A 13,417-nucleotide genomic window follows, 5' to 3' on the forward strand; every position below is an offset into this window, starting at 1 on the left:
TATGAACTCTCTTAACTTAGGGGCGGGTATATAATAATAGTTTACAACAATGTCAAATAACCGGTGAGTTATGAAGGATATTAGAGATGCCTACTAAATCAAATATCAACAGTCCCTATAGCATGATTAAAGCTTGCAATATCACACCAATTTTTCGTACAAATAAAGTACGACCTAATAATCCCTTAGAGTAAAAAAACTTCACAAGATTGGCAATAAGTGTAAAAAGTTACGTGAATAGTTGAAATACTTGCGAAGATCCCATTTCCGATCATTTACTAAAGTGAACTATAATTGGAACAATTATAACAATCAACAAGATAAGGATAACCAATAGCAAACAAATACGCATCTTTAAATCCTTCCACCACATTTGCTTCCTTACCCTATTAGCGCCTCTTTTAAAACCTTGTGCAGAGACGGCCAAATTGTCTGCCTTGTCTTGTATCGAAGTTAACCTCTCCCCACGCTCTGCCACCTTATTAATATTATCTCTCATAATACCAACAGTATCATCGATTTCCTAATTCAAACTTGTTAGTAAAGGCTAATACAATTTAGATTTTAAAGTCCTCAAGATGATCATATTTAAAACCTTATGTCGCTCATATCATCAGAGCAAACAAAACATCTTTTCACACATACTGCCTGTAAGGCGGCAGTTTTTGACTGCGCATTAGAACCCTCTAAAGGGACGTATGAATCATATGGAACAGATGATGACATATGCAATAATGAAATCCTCTGAGTTAAGTATATTAAGGATAAATATGGTTATGAGACAACGAGGAACCAAGTTTTAACTATTATTTAGGAGCTACAATTTTAACAAATCATCCACATCACTATGTACGTAATATATCATTATGTACGTAGAATTGGCGCTGTCATTGTGATGACGGCATCACCTCCTATTGTAGCTTCTATGTATCTCGTTGACCTGGTCCTGTAAGGCCTTTAAATCGTTTAGGTAACCAGGTGTTTGTGAGTATGAAGGAGGTAACGTACGACCTTGAAATTGCAATGTGTTTTGCTGTGGAAGTTGCTGTCTGGAATACGCCTGGTTTGGAGCGAGATATGAGCTATTGTATGTCTTTTCTGGCGGCACAGACAATAAAGAAGTAGATTGCATTGGCTGCTGTATCTGGTTGTACTGCGGTTGCTTTCTCGTCATTAAATAGGCACTTTGTTGGACGGATGGTGGTTGATAGGTAGCTAGAGCATTATGTTGCGGAGAGAGATCGGAGGGAGTGATGTTATGTCTGAAATATTTGCCGGGTTGAGGGCCTGAAGAAACAATTCCTGTATGCGATGGGGATAAGTGATAAGGTGAGCTGTTTAATGTTCTGACAGGAGTTTGTGGAGAGGATTGTAGCTGATATGGTGACCTTTGTTGGTAAGGACGTGATGGAATATAATCTACATCTTGAACCGTTAGGGACGGAGTGCTTACTGCGGAATTCGACGACAACAATGGTGTGGGTTGAGATTGCATAGGAGGATATTGCGGATGCATTGTATACTGCTTAGAATCCGAACTGGATTCTGTGGTTGGCCTCATAACAGTTATTTCTGGCACTTGACGCGAAGGGGGTTGTACGGGAGGCTGCGCAGCTGGTAGCTTTGCATTAATGGGCATTATGGATTCCATTTGTGAACGAAAGAGCCTATTAGCAGAACCAGTAGCTGTGGGTCTTAAAGGCTCTAGCACAGTTGTGTGAGCTGCCGGCCGTTCCTCTTCCTTATGATCTTGCATAAAAGGCATTCTAGGCTCGGGGCTACGTGAGGAATTGACTGGGGTAGCTTGGGATGAATGTTGTGCGTATTCGGGCGGCTGCATTGAGTAGTGTGATTGGTATGAGGTTGGAGCTTGTTGGGGGTACTGCTGAGCCACCGGTGGTGGGGGGAAAGGAGAGGAATTTAGTTGCTGTTGCTGTGAAGATTGCTGTGAAGATTGCTGTTGCCGCTGGACTTGAATAGGTCGCTGGCTCGGAGAATACATACCATTTTTTTCATTCACATCAGTTGCAATTTCTTCAACTTGAGGGTCCGAACTAGTAGAGTCTGAGTGAGTTCCCGCAATGTAGGCCCTGAACTGAGAACTGAAATCCCCTAGTGTCACGTTGTCGACTGTCTGAATTTGTTTAAACCTATTCAAAGAGTCATGCATATCTGCTAGCACTTCCCTTTCTTCAGCAGTTTCAGGCTGAGGTGCTGGTTCCGAGACCAAAGCCGAGTTATGGTGCTTCCGAGCCGACAGCTTCTTTAACAACTTTTCCATAGGAAGAGAATAGTCTAACGGACCTGCTGTTTCAGAATCCTCCTCATTGTTGTCTTCCACTTCTTTAAAATCGCCATATATACCTTCATCCTCCAGTCTATATTCTTCATGAAATGTTACTAGATTATCAGAGAAAGCAACCTTTTTGACCTTACCAGATTTCTTATTAATCTTTCTACGAATATTCTTTCTCACAGATTTGCCAGTTAACAACAAGGAAGCAAAACTATCAAAATCTACCTTATTATCAATCTCGCTCCTAGGGTCGGCCTCAACCTCCTCATAAGTTTCGTGACCGGCTTCAGAAGATAAAATAGACCTTGGCGTAGGTACAGGAGCCTTCTCAACAATATTTTGCCTAGTTGGTAATCTGCTATCGTGCAATGAGTGCGATATTACCCTCATAATAGCGAAGAACTGCGCAATATTAACTGAGTGCTGGCATGATCGAAAAATATACCTAACTCTCTCCTTTATCAGATCTGTAAGATGAAAATTCCCGAGAAAGCTGAATATATGATCCAATTGGATATTTTGGCCTCGTCGCTTAGATACAAGCATATTATACCACCTTTTATAAGTCTTGTACTCTTGTTCATCCAACATACTACTGGAAAGCGATAAAGGAACCATCATATCCTCTTTAGTTTCAGTATACGCTACCAGCTGAGTATCGGAGTTATTGGCATTTATGTTATTATTGGCCTTCTTACTATCATATAGAGAATTCATAGAAGAACTTTCATGCATTACTTCAGCCTGAAGGTGTGAACGTGATGGTAGGGGAGGTGGATTTTCACCTTCAACACTATCTGACTGCTCAGAAGGATGTCTTGTATCGTTACCAATGCTATTTGAGTCTTCATTAAAGTTAAATGAAAGATTAGGTATTGGCGGTGGCGGTCTTTCAGATGATTCTTGTGATTCACTATCTACTTGCAACCCTGGGATAGTTAGCCAATCAAAAGACATGAATGCAGAATATCTTGAGATGCGCTAGACTAGAAATTGATGTAGAATAGTAGAATTGAAGCTTTTCAACTGATGTTCGTTTCTTTAGACGTAACAGGTCCTAAGCCGAACCAGTTTTTATTAGGTATTAACGCAAAATATTAGATAAACAATATTATATAAATAACATTACAGATATAATGGCTAAAAAGGCCAGCTCTGCTAAGAGGAAGAGTCCATTTGATTGTGGTAGTGGTAGTGATGATGATGCTGATGATGATGGGTTTAAAGAGTATGTGAAAAAGCGTGCTCATTTGGCTAAGGAAACCATTAATAAGTCAAGTGTAAACTATGAAATAGAACAGGATCTAAAAGAGGAGGATAAAGAGACTCCAAGTCGATCCAAATTTATGAAGGGGTTCATAAAGGCAAAAAAGCTGAGGGAGCTTGATAGATTACGGAATGAATCCCTTAAGATTGAGGTGGAGAGGCAGTTGGACGATGGTAATGTTAAGACTAATGATGAAAGCTTCGTTACTGAAAGTTATAAGGATAGGAAAAGAGCTATGAAAGAGGTTATTGAAGGTGACAAGAAGGAGCTAGAAGGAGAGACGGCTGATGTTTCTGTGGCGTGTTATGATTTTAGGACTTCGTTTCTTGAACGAGACTTTAAAGTAAAAGAAAGCACTAAACTTGATGAACAGCAGCAATTATTATTGCTGAATCGAGCTTCGCAGCGAATTGAGAATGACATATATATAGCAGAGGATTTCAAAGAAGTTGCGAAGACTAGGCATAAGGATGATGATAATGATGATTCAACTACATATGCTGATGTTACTGTTACAACAGAAGCGGTAGAACGATTCCTCCGATCCACTAAGACGGAAGAAGAAATAGATGGTCTAAAAAAGGGATATTGGGAGAGAGTTAAGTTTAATCACGAAGTCTAATTGCATGATTGGTTGTATATTAATGAGAGATTTAAATGTACAAGAATAGAAGACGTTATTATTACAGGTGGCACGAGCTCATAGCATCTGTGCTAAATTAACCAGTTTAGTTAATTCTTAATTATATACAATGTAATTTTCTAGGTGGTTTTCAACTTTCTTTTATGGCCATTTGGGAGTCCGCTTCCATTGTAATATAATGGTCTTCCCATTCTAAATTTCCGTACATATCAATTTTTTTGGTGGCTTTAGCGTTCACCTTCTCATTAACAACGCTAAATTGTGCATAAGTTAGTTTCTCACTTGGAACTGGGTTCAGTTTTTTCTTGTGTACGTTTTGGTAGTATTGGTTTTGTAGCTCTATGACCGTCGACCTGGAAGTTTGTAGTTGCATTTGCAAGAAGAATTTGAGAAATTCATCTGAGTAGTTGCTGTTATAATATGATAGGACCGTCTGTCTTGGCTGGTACGAATACTTCTCAATGTTAACGGAGTTATCATGATCTCCCAAAAGGTTAGTGCCCATATTTAATAGATCATTGATATTAACTGTTTCGCCGTGAGGAATAGCTTCGGCGTTAGATGGCGTAACGCAATCCATATCAACCTCTTTTCTCATTACTTTGTCAATATCTACTGCTGAAAAGAATGCGCAATTTTGCGGAAGATCGTGAATACCCATCTGTTCACAAAATATAGCTCTGGTCCATAAGTTTGATATCTGCAAGGCCATAGCTGCCCGATATTTATCCTTATCTGCTACCATATATCTGACTTCATCATGGATTGATATACAGAAACGAGCATTAATTCTATACCTCTCTATGAGATAATTCATCGAACAGATTAACAAATGCAGATAGTCCACACCAGAAGATTGAACTGTCCAGTTTATTCTTGAAGGCAGGAACGTATCCTTACCTAAGTTGGATTTCATGAGGGATACAGTTATACCAGCAGCAAGGACAGGTGTCCTTGGATCATCCTGCTCGGCAATATGTTCCAGTTTGTTAAACACTACAGATTCAGATCCACCAAACCAAAATTTTTTAAATAACTCTGACCTGAGAGTTTGACCTTTGGTATTTGCATATAGTTTTCTAGCAGTAGTTTTCGCTTGTTCTTCTGTCAATGTAGGAATAAACTGTTTCAACAACTGAGAAGCGAATCGCACACCGGCACCATAAATTCTACCGTAATTGAAGATTTTTGCTTCGTTACGAGAGCAACCTAAAATATTAGCCGTTTTAGTATGCATATCAGTACCTTCAGACTTTGTTCCTTCAAGACACATCCATCCAATCGCAGTGCCTCCATGCAATTTGAAGACCGAGTCTCCTACAAGAGAAGCAATCCATAGTTCTTCACTGTCCACATCGGCTCCCACAAAGCTATAACCATCTGGTGCAATTATATTGGCTTTCAGCTCAGATCCAATCCTATTTTTTTTAGCATTTGATGCCGTTAGCCATGTACTTTCAACTGCTCTTCTTGTTATTGTACCCATTGGGATGATTTTAGGAAGAATGGCTCCTACATTTGAAGAGTTAAACGGCTTACCGTCCAAGGAACGCAGTTGGTCTGGGAATGATTTCTTTGAAACGACATGCTGAGAAATTATTCTTTCCCTAGCAGCCGTCCAGTATGCACCGGACGAGTTAATTTCCAAAGCTTCTCGTGCCAAACCATATTGCGATTGTAAAATTCCTTTCGCCATATAATGCATAAAGGGTTTAGTTAACAAATTAGTACAATTCAATTCCGGCCCATTTGGATGAGGAATCCTGAAAATGGTGTGACCAGGTGTTGCAATAACCTCAGTTTCTGCAATTAAGTAGTTTTTTTGTTGAAAATAGGGTACCTGGGCTTGGGGAACTTCAAAGCACCAACCTGAACCGTCCACCCAAAGAACTGGAAAACCTTCCCATGTCAACTTAAAAAGCAGAGGCGTTATACGCCCTCGTATTGAGACAGTTGGTCGGGATTCACGTGCACTTTTAAACATTGATTTATACCACTCAGGATAACCTGGTAGTTTTTGATTCTTCATTGGGACGCCTTTCTTGGTAAGTCTCAACGGCTTTGTGTTCCAGTCCAATTGTCGATACCACGGATCTTCATTCACCTTAGCGGGATCATCCTTCAACTTAACGACAGTTTCAACAATTTCTACAATTTTATCCTCTATCTCCTTTTTGCCCTTCTGGTATATGCCCTCTGCAGTTTCTATGTATCTTTTCCAATTATCAGGTTTCACAGGTAGCATACAACTTCCCAAGAACCTCAATGCTCCGAAGGAAATCGGATGAGGACATTTCTCTCTGAAGAGGGGGAATACCTTGTCAAAAACTTTGCTCGTGACTTCTACGTCCTTTGCACAATAGTTGACCAATTCTTGAAATGAATTTATAATGTCATACTTATCTTCTGTATCAAATGCCTCCCGCATTTTTTTGTCCAATTTAATATTACAATGCAACTTAGCTACATCCTTCAATGAATTCGTTGCTGAGATTGTAGCCCATTTGTCATCAAACGAATCCCTTTCATTATAGTCAATTAACTCATTACCGTAAAGACCAAGAATCTCTGCCTCCTTTTGTATCTGTAAATACCGCGGTTTTTGTCTCGAACACATCCCAGATGATGCAATGTGAAGGGACATAGTATCCATGAAAAAAGCCTTGGAGGACTGGAAATTGTATTCTTCTAACACTTTAGATCTATCATAGCCAACATTATGCCCTATGGCAACAATCGGTCTTTCCAATGTGTTCAATGGTATTAAACATGTAGGATCTTCACTTGAACATATGTAAGGCGAACACCAACAATACCATGCCTTGTCTGACAGTGCAACCGCCAAGGTCGGGTAGTGTGAGATTTTGTATAAACATTCAACATCAAAAACTATCAGGTCCTCTAAAGGATAGGGTACTGGCTTAGGCGCCTTCCCAGGCTCATACCGATACCATCCTGGCTTCAAAATCCACTCTTTCGGCTTTTCTATAATTTTTGTAAACTTGTTTTCGCAGATAGATAAATATGGATCGGATACAAATTGGCCTATCTTTTGGAAGTGCTCGTCTAAAGAAGAGCCCTGTAGTTTAGGAAGGTCAAAACTAATCGGTTCTGTTATGGTAGTCTTAGTTCCAAGTAGACCATTTTGGCTAAGATGTTGTTGTGATAACGTAACCAAAGTGTTTTTAGTTATATCATCTAATGCATCATTTCTCGAGCTATTTCCAAATAACTGCTTGTGTAAAGATTTTGATAAATATTGGATTCCAACAGGATTGATCCTTGGAGTTTCAATAAACTTCGTATTAGCCGCCGTTATGCTAGATGAGCAACTTGACAACCCGCCGACATTAAAACGTCGCTGAATTGTAGATTCCAAGTGCCGACCAAAACAACTATATCGAAGTTTTTGCATTATCAATAAACTTCACAACTTCATAGACCGCGTATTATCAGTAACCCTTTTATTAACTTATTTACTTGTGGTAGCGATTGAATCTTGCAATTACAATGTGAATATTTTTACTTCTTATAGAGCATAGAACAAACAAAGAAAATAAAAGCAGACCTAAACTTTAACTAACGGGTCTAAGATTACAATATAGAGGCAATACTGGTTCAATTTGAGTGATCATTGACCCTCAAACACGTTCAATAACTGCATAAATATCAACTATTTGTTTCGTATACGGTGATGGGAGAATTTTACACATTAATTGAATAAGTTCAACACAATAAACATCTAGTAACTTATGGAGCTTGATAGCTAAGCTTAATGCTTCATCAGTAGATATTATTTCTATGCTTGTATACTATCTGTTGGTTAATGTTCTCTGAGAGTTTCAAGTTGTAACCGGGTAACTCAACGTAATAAATGATATTTATACTAAACTACCTCAACATGTTAACAGGTAGCCCCTTATAAAAACTGTACACATATAAACGAATAGAGTGCCCATATACTGTTACACTAGGTCCCCCAGCTCCTCAAATATGTCATTAATTACCTCCTTGACGCCAAACCAGGTTAGCGATGAATTGAACAAAATGCAAGCCTTCATTAAGAAGGAGGCGGAGGAAAAGGCTAGAGAAATCCAATTAAAAGCGGAACAGGAGTATGAAATCGAGAAGTCTAGCTTGTTTAGAAAAGAATCCAGTAACATTGATGCTCTAACTGCTGAAAAGTTGAAGAAAGCCTCGATGCAGCAACAAATTGTGAAATCGACTATTGCAAATAAGATTAGATTAAAGGTTTTATCAGCTAGAGAAGAAATTTTACAAAACATATTCAATGAAGCAAAAGAGAAATTGAAGACTATTTCAGATTCCGAATCTGATTATGCTTCAGTTCTTTCAAATTTGACAAAAGAAGGTTTATTGAAACTTTTGGAGCCAAGAGTTACTGTTAAAATTAGGGAAAGCGATGTCGAATTGTTTAAATCCTTAGAGGAAGCTATCTGCATGGAATATAAGGAGATTTCTGGTAAAAGCGTTATAATTAATATCTCTTCTGACTATTTAAACAAGGATATCGCTGGCGGTGTCATAATCACTGATGCCTCAAGTAAAATCACTATTGATAATACTTTGGAAAAGAGATTGGAGTTACTAGATGAGAGTGCTTTACCTGCGATCAGGATGGAATTATTTGGACCTTCTAAAACGAGAAAATTTTTTGATTGATTGAGGTTGAATATAGAATCGCATCTTTATTGTCTTCTTCCTGTTGATGAGTAAGGTGCATAGGACTATGCTGTGAAATATTCACATAATATATTTGGCATTCTATGCATTCATCAAAATGCTAATTAAAGGAATCAGTCAAACTCGATGTTATTCTTGAACGTATATACACCTACAATATAGATTAGTGTACTTAAGAACTAATATTTTCTAATTCTTTTATTTGTATATTAGAGATGATTGTACATGAAATTTCACTTCACGAGTTATTTAATCGATGAGGACCAACAATTTTAATTTAAGAAGCTAAATAAAAACCTGAAAAGAAGCTGTAACTTATTGGTTTTAGGGTTATTTTTGATAATAGATGCGACGCCTACAAGTTTCGAGGACTTTTCACCTTGTTTTTAAACGGAATTTTGCATCGCGAAGCCTATTACCTACGATAGATAATCAAGTCTTCAAATTAAAGCCAATAACGCCTAATGATTCATGCCTGTCATGCACAGTATTCAACTCAAAAGGTGCTGTGACAGATGTTTCTAAGAAATTTCCAAAATTACCTTTTTTAAGAGACCATGGGTTATATCCACGAGATTTACGAAAGTTAGATTCATCTACTATTGATGTTATTCCATCGATTATAATAAAACCATCATGCATGCTAGTGAACTTTTTGCATGTTAAGGCGATGATAAAGAAGGATAAGGTCTATGTTTTTGATACAGCGAACAAGGATGCTGCAACGAAGTTAGGAGTGTTCATGTACGATCTGGAATCCAAATTATCAACAAGAAATTCAGTCCCAAGTATAGTATCTTCCCAATATTATGAGCATATAGTTCTGGAATCCATTTTGATTAACGTTATGACGTGTTTGGACACAGAATTCAATAACCATTCTTCATTATGTGGGAAGATCTTGAGCCAATTAGAAGACGAAATCAACCGAGACAAGCTACGAGATTTGTTGATCAAGTCGAAAGAGCTGACCGCTTTCTATCAAAAATCTTTATTGATAAGAGACGTTTTAGACGAGCTCCTGGATAGCGATGAGGATTTGACTGCCATGTACTTAACTGATGTTCGCAGTGAAGAAAACAATGACTTCTCTGACGTGGAGATGCTCCTTGAAACGTACTACAAACAGTGTGATGAGTACGTGCAACAGTCAGGTACCCTTCTTCAGGATATAAAGTCCACCGAGGAGGTCGTTAATATCATATTGGACGCAAACCGAAACGCTATGATGTTATTCGAGCTGAAAGTAACCATTTACACATTGGGGTTCACTGTTGCTACACTTCTCCCTGCATTTTACGGAATGAATTTAAAAAACTATATTGAAGAAAGTATTTGGGGATTTATTGGCGTCCTCGCTTTGTCGATTGTATCTGCTCTAGCTGTCACAGCTTCAAACTTTAGGGCTTTAAGAAGCGTTACGAGGTTAACTATGTTGAATAATCATACAGGCTCACATACTGCTAAACATATTTCTAATGCTAAAATACAGGTTGATAGAGTAGTTCCTGGTTTATTAGGGCGGTGGAATTCATCTTTAAGGGATGTTCTTTTTGGAAAATCGAGAATTCCTAGAAATGGCAAGCAACGAGATATGATATGGAAATGGTTACTTGATGAGAATAAAAAATAAAAACAAGCATTTCAGACATTTGCGGCTGCTATAGAGTATTAATTTTGATCAGTTTTGTAATTTCCTCGGTGTGTCGTTTTATTGATTATTTTTGTTTTTGATGTGTCTGACACTATGTGTCTTCCCACAAATGCAGTAACACAGGATCGGTACTTTAACTCTACAAGTTTAAGATCTTCATCGACTAAACTTTGTTACTACAGTAGAGGTGTTGCATGCTATTGGTAGAACGATTAGGTTTGATAATACGTGGAGTGTTGTTTGGTGTTCAATCTCTAATATTTAAAGTACCTCGACTGTTCGATCCATCATTAAATTACCTTTAAGGCAAGTAATTTACAGAATAAGTATAACAAAGAACCGAAGTACCCACAGAGATTACCGTACCCTTCATGTTTTCCAAGCCAGGTGCCATTTGGCCAGCTCCTCTAAAAGGAGGAGTAAATCTAGATTCCATTGACGCTCGGTATATCGAGTGTAGGTGTGCATTGTTAAAATTGAACGAAATAGTCAGAGTTGTGAACCTTTTGAAAAAGTCAGCAGTAAAGGCACCTCCTGGGAAGACTATTATCCCTCTTATGAACTTTGTGCTTGCGTTATGTCAGGGTCCCACGTTTAATGTGTCACCGGTATTGAAGAAAAGGCTACAATTATTATCGCAATTCAAGTTAATTAAGTTAACAGAGGTTCCTATTGTAAATCTAACGGCCCCTCTAGAGTTAGCTAATGAACTGCTGCCGGTTGAAACGGATATGGCAATCTTTAAGGAAAAACTATACGATTCTGAGTTGCAATCGAAAATACTTGACAGCTTGTCACAGATCACAAAGAACTGCATTGGTATATATGGTAAGAAGATCAGATATGTGTTAACTCAAAGGGATAAATTCAGGCATGAGGACGTGAGCGAAAGAGCGATTACTTCCGAAGAGTCGCCCATTGGCGAGTTTTTACAGCCTACAGAAATAACTTTAGGTTTAGAATTTGCGGCGTTGGTTAGTAATCGGAACTTTGATAGCACAGAACGCTCACTGCAAAAGTTGACCATCCAAGTTTTGGGCAAGTTTGCGGCCTACCTAAAAGAAAAAGAATATCCTCGCATAGATCAGTATACCTTGGAACTAAAACGATTCAGTCGTACGAAACCAGGTTACTACTCTGAAGCCATGGCGAGGCTTCCCTACTGGGGTCATTCAATGCATAGGATGTTCGCTATGCTTTTAAGAATTAAATACTTGATGGATATCACTCAAGCCATTTTAAGGCAAGCATTTTTACCAAACAAGGACTATTTTAACGATAATATAACGCTAATGTTTTGCGAGAATTTGTACCAGTTCAGGTTAATGACTGATGCACTAGAGGATGCCTGTTCTGATGACACTATATTTTCAAATAATGTAACTGAGATGCTTACGAAATACCATTACATTACTGAGCAGATTAAAGTACAATTTAGCAGTGTCATAGATACCTACAAGAAGCAAGTTCAGAGTACTGTAAATGAAATGAAAATAATAATGAAATTAGTTGAAGAGTTCCACAGCCGGTGGAAAAATCTTCATGATAAAGACAACAGTAAAGATTACAGTAAGCTATGTGATCTATCGCCTAAAGAATTAGCCAAGAAGGTTAATGAAAAGTATGAGAAAGATAAGCTGACATTTGAGTCGGTAATGGCTGACAGAATAAGAAAGAAGGCGATAGTAACGGACCTAATATACAAGCCCGATGAATATGATGATGAATCCAGCGACAGTGACAGTGATTCTGAAGACGATGACAGTCATCGAGAAGAATATGCAGAATGTTGTTCTCCACATTTGCCATGTGGTCGCTCGATTATGGACCTATTCAACCAAAGTCCTAAGCATTTAATCAAAAACGGTTATTACGCTTTGCAGTCTCCGACTGCACCAGACATGGTTGCAAAACTATCAGCTCAATTAGTGCCTAAAACACCACGCGAATACGACCCCGAGGAAGCTATTTCTCCGCGATGGATATTTGAGGATAAAAACTACTGTAGATCTAGAACACTGTCACCACCTCTGTCAGCAAAGATACCATCATCACCAGAATGTGGAAGGAGGCGCTCAAATTCTGCTCAAGCGTGTAGACCACAAGCAAAATCAGCTCAAGCAGCTAAAAGGTCTCATTCCTTGCAGTCAGCGCCCTCGCCTGATAACAAAAATCATCCAAGAAGCCCAATACGCATGACTGATACGAAGTATGCGTCTAAATCAGCACAATTAAAACGCTATAAGAATACATCTCCTCACATCATCAGACTAAAGAGACCTAAGACTGCTGCAACTGAAAAACAATCTTGTTCCTCATTTGCTAAGTACCACAGAGACCCTATTTCGGCTCGCGGACAAGTATCGTTGGATGAAGCACTAATAGGTTCCGCTTCAACTGACAGTTCTTTTAATGACGGATCAATATCGACTAAGTCCCCAGAAGTCCTAAAATCTGCTATGTCGGGCCGAAGCTGTAAAAGTGCAAGCAGTTCCAAAAGTCGCTGTACACTTAAGAAAGTCAGATTTGTTGGTGTTCCACCACCAACCCCCGAAGACGTTAAATGTAAAGGATCACCCTCATTCCATCACGTAAGTGCTACTACTCAACCTACAAAACTCAAAGCATCCGCAATTCTGAATGAGGGCTACAGATTTTGCCATAATTTACGTGAAAAAGGAGCTACAAAACGTGTCACAGTACGACCAAAAAAGGACACTAATGCTGTTTCAGCAAGTACAGAAAATGATTCGGAATCAGTGATATCAGCAGGTCATTTTACGGCGAAGCTAATGAGTAAATTAATTGGCTAGTGCAAACTAGAAGTTCTGATGTCTTCATTAATCCTGTTCT

The 13,417-nt window shown here is 38.6% G+C and overlaps 7 protein-coding genes across 7 annotated transcripts; 4 read left to right on the plus strand and 3 right to left on the minus strand.

Annotated features, from left to right (window-relative positions):
* Nucleotides 1-271: 271 nt before the first annotated feature.
* On the minus strand, nt 272-726 carry AW171_hschr53148 (HEL067Cp; the record flags this gene model as incomplete). Its single annotated transcript, XM_018132510.1, has 2 exons — nt 272-523; nt 646-726. The coding sequence occupies 2 exons, from the start codon at nt 724-726 to the stop codon at nt 272-274; spliced, it is 333 nt and encodes a 110-aa protein (XP_017988209.1).
* Nucleotides 727-904: 178 nt separating this feature from the next.
* SCD5 (Scd5p) lies at nt 905-3,253 on the minus strand (the record flags this gene model as incomplete). Its single annotated transcript, XM_018132509.1, has 1 exon — nt 905-3,253. One exon carries the CDS (start codon nt 3,251-3,253, stop codon nt 905-907), a length of 2,349 nt encoding a protein of 782 aa, XP_017988210.1.
* Nucleotides 3,254-3,432: 179 nt separating this feature from the next.
* On the plus strand, nt 3,433-4,185 carry AW171_hschr53150 (HEL065Wp; the record flags this gene model as incomplete). Its single annotated transcript, XM_018132508.1, has 1 exon — nt 3,433-4,185. The coding sequence occupies one exon, from the start codon at nt 3,433-3,435 to the stop codon at nt 4,183-4,185; it is 753 nt and encodes a 250-aa protein (XP_017988211.1).
* Nucleotides 4,186-4,336: 151 nt separating this feature from the next.
* On the minus strand, nt 4,337-7,621 carry MIP1 (DNA-directed DNA polymerase gamma MIP1; the record flags this gene model as incomplete). The annotated part of the gene is made up of 1 exon (XM_018132507.1): nt 4,337-7,621. One exon carries the CDS (start codon nt 7,619-7,621, stop codon nt 4,337-4,339), a length of 3,285 nt encoding a protein of 1,094 aa, XP_017988212.1.
* A 578-nt stretch (nt 7,622-8,199) lies between these two features.
* Nucleotides 8,200-8,889, plus strand: VMA4 (H(+)-transporting V1 sector ATPase subunit E; the record flags this gene model as incomplete). Its single annotated transcript, XM_018132506.1, has 1 exon — nt 8,200-8,889. The coding sequence occupies one exon, from the start codon at nt 8,200-8,202 to the stop codon at nt 8,887-8,889; it is 690 nt and encodes a 229-aa protein (XP_017988213.1).
* A 367-nt stretch (nt 8,890-9,256) lies between these two features.
* Nucleotides 9,257-10,543, plus strand: MRS2 (Mrs2p; the record flags this gene model as incomplete). The annotated part of the gene is made up of 1 exon (XM_018132505.1): nt 9,257-10,543. The coding sequence occupies one exon, from the start codon at nt 9,257-9,259 to the stop codon at nt 10,541-10,543; it is 1,287 nt and encodes a 428-aa protein (XP_017988214.1).
* A 392-nt stretch (nt 10,544-10,935) lies between these two features.
* GIP4 (protein phosphatase regulator GIP4) lies at nt 10,936-13,377 on the plus strand (the record flags this gene model as incomplete). The annotated part of the gene is made up of 1 exon (XM_018132504.1): nt 10,936-13,377. One exon carries the CDS (start codon nt 10,936-10,938, stop codon nt 13,375-13,377), a length of 2,442 nt encoding a protein of 813 aa, XP_017988215.1.
* Nucleotides 13,378-13,417: the final 40 nt, after the last annotated feature.

This window comes from Eremothecium sinecaudum, chromosome V (assembly GCF_001548555.1).
Source record: "Eremothecium sinecaudum strain ATCC 58844 chromosome V, complete sequence".
Taxonomy (NCBI): domain Eukaryota; kingdom Fungi; phylum Ascomycota; class Saccharomycetes; order Saccharomycetales; family Saccharomycetaceae; genus Eremothecium; species Eremothecium sinecaudum.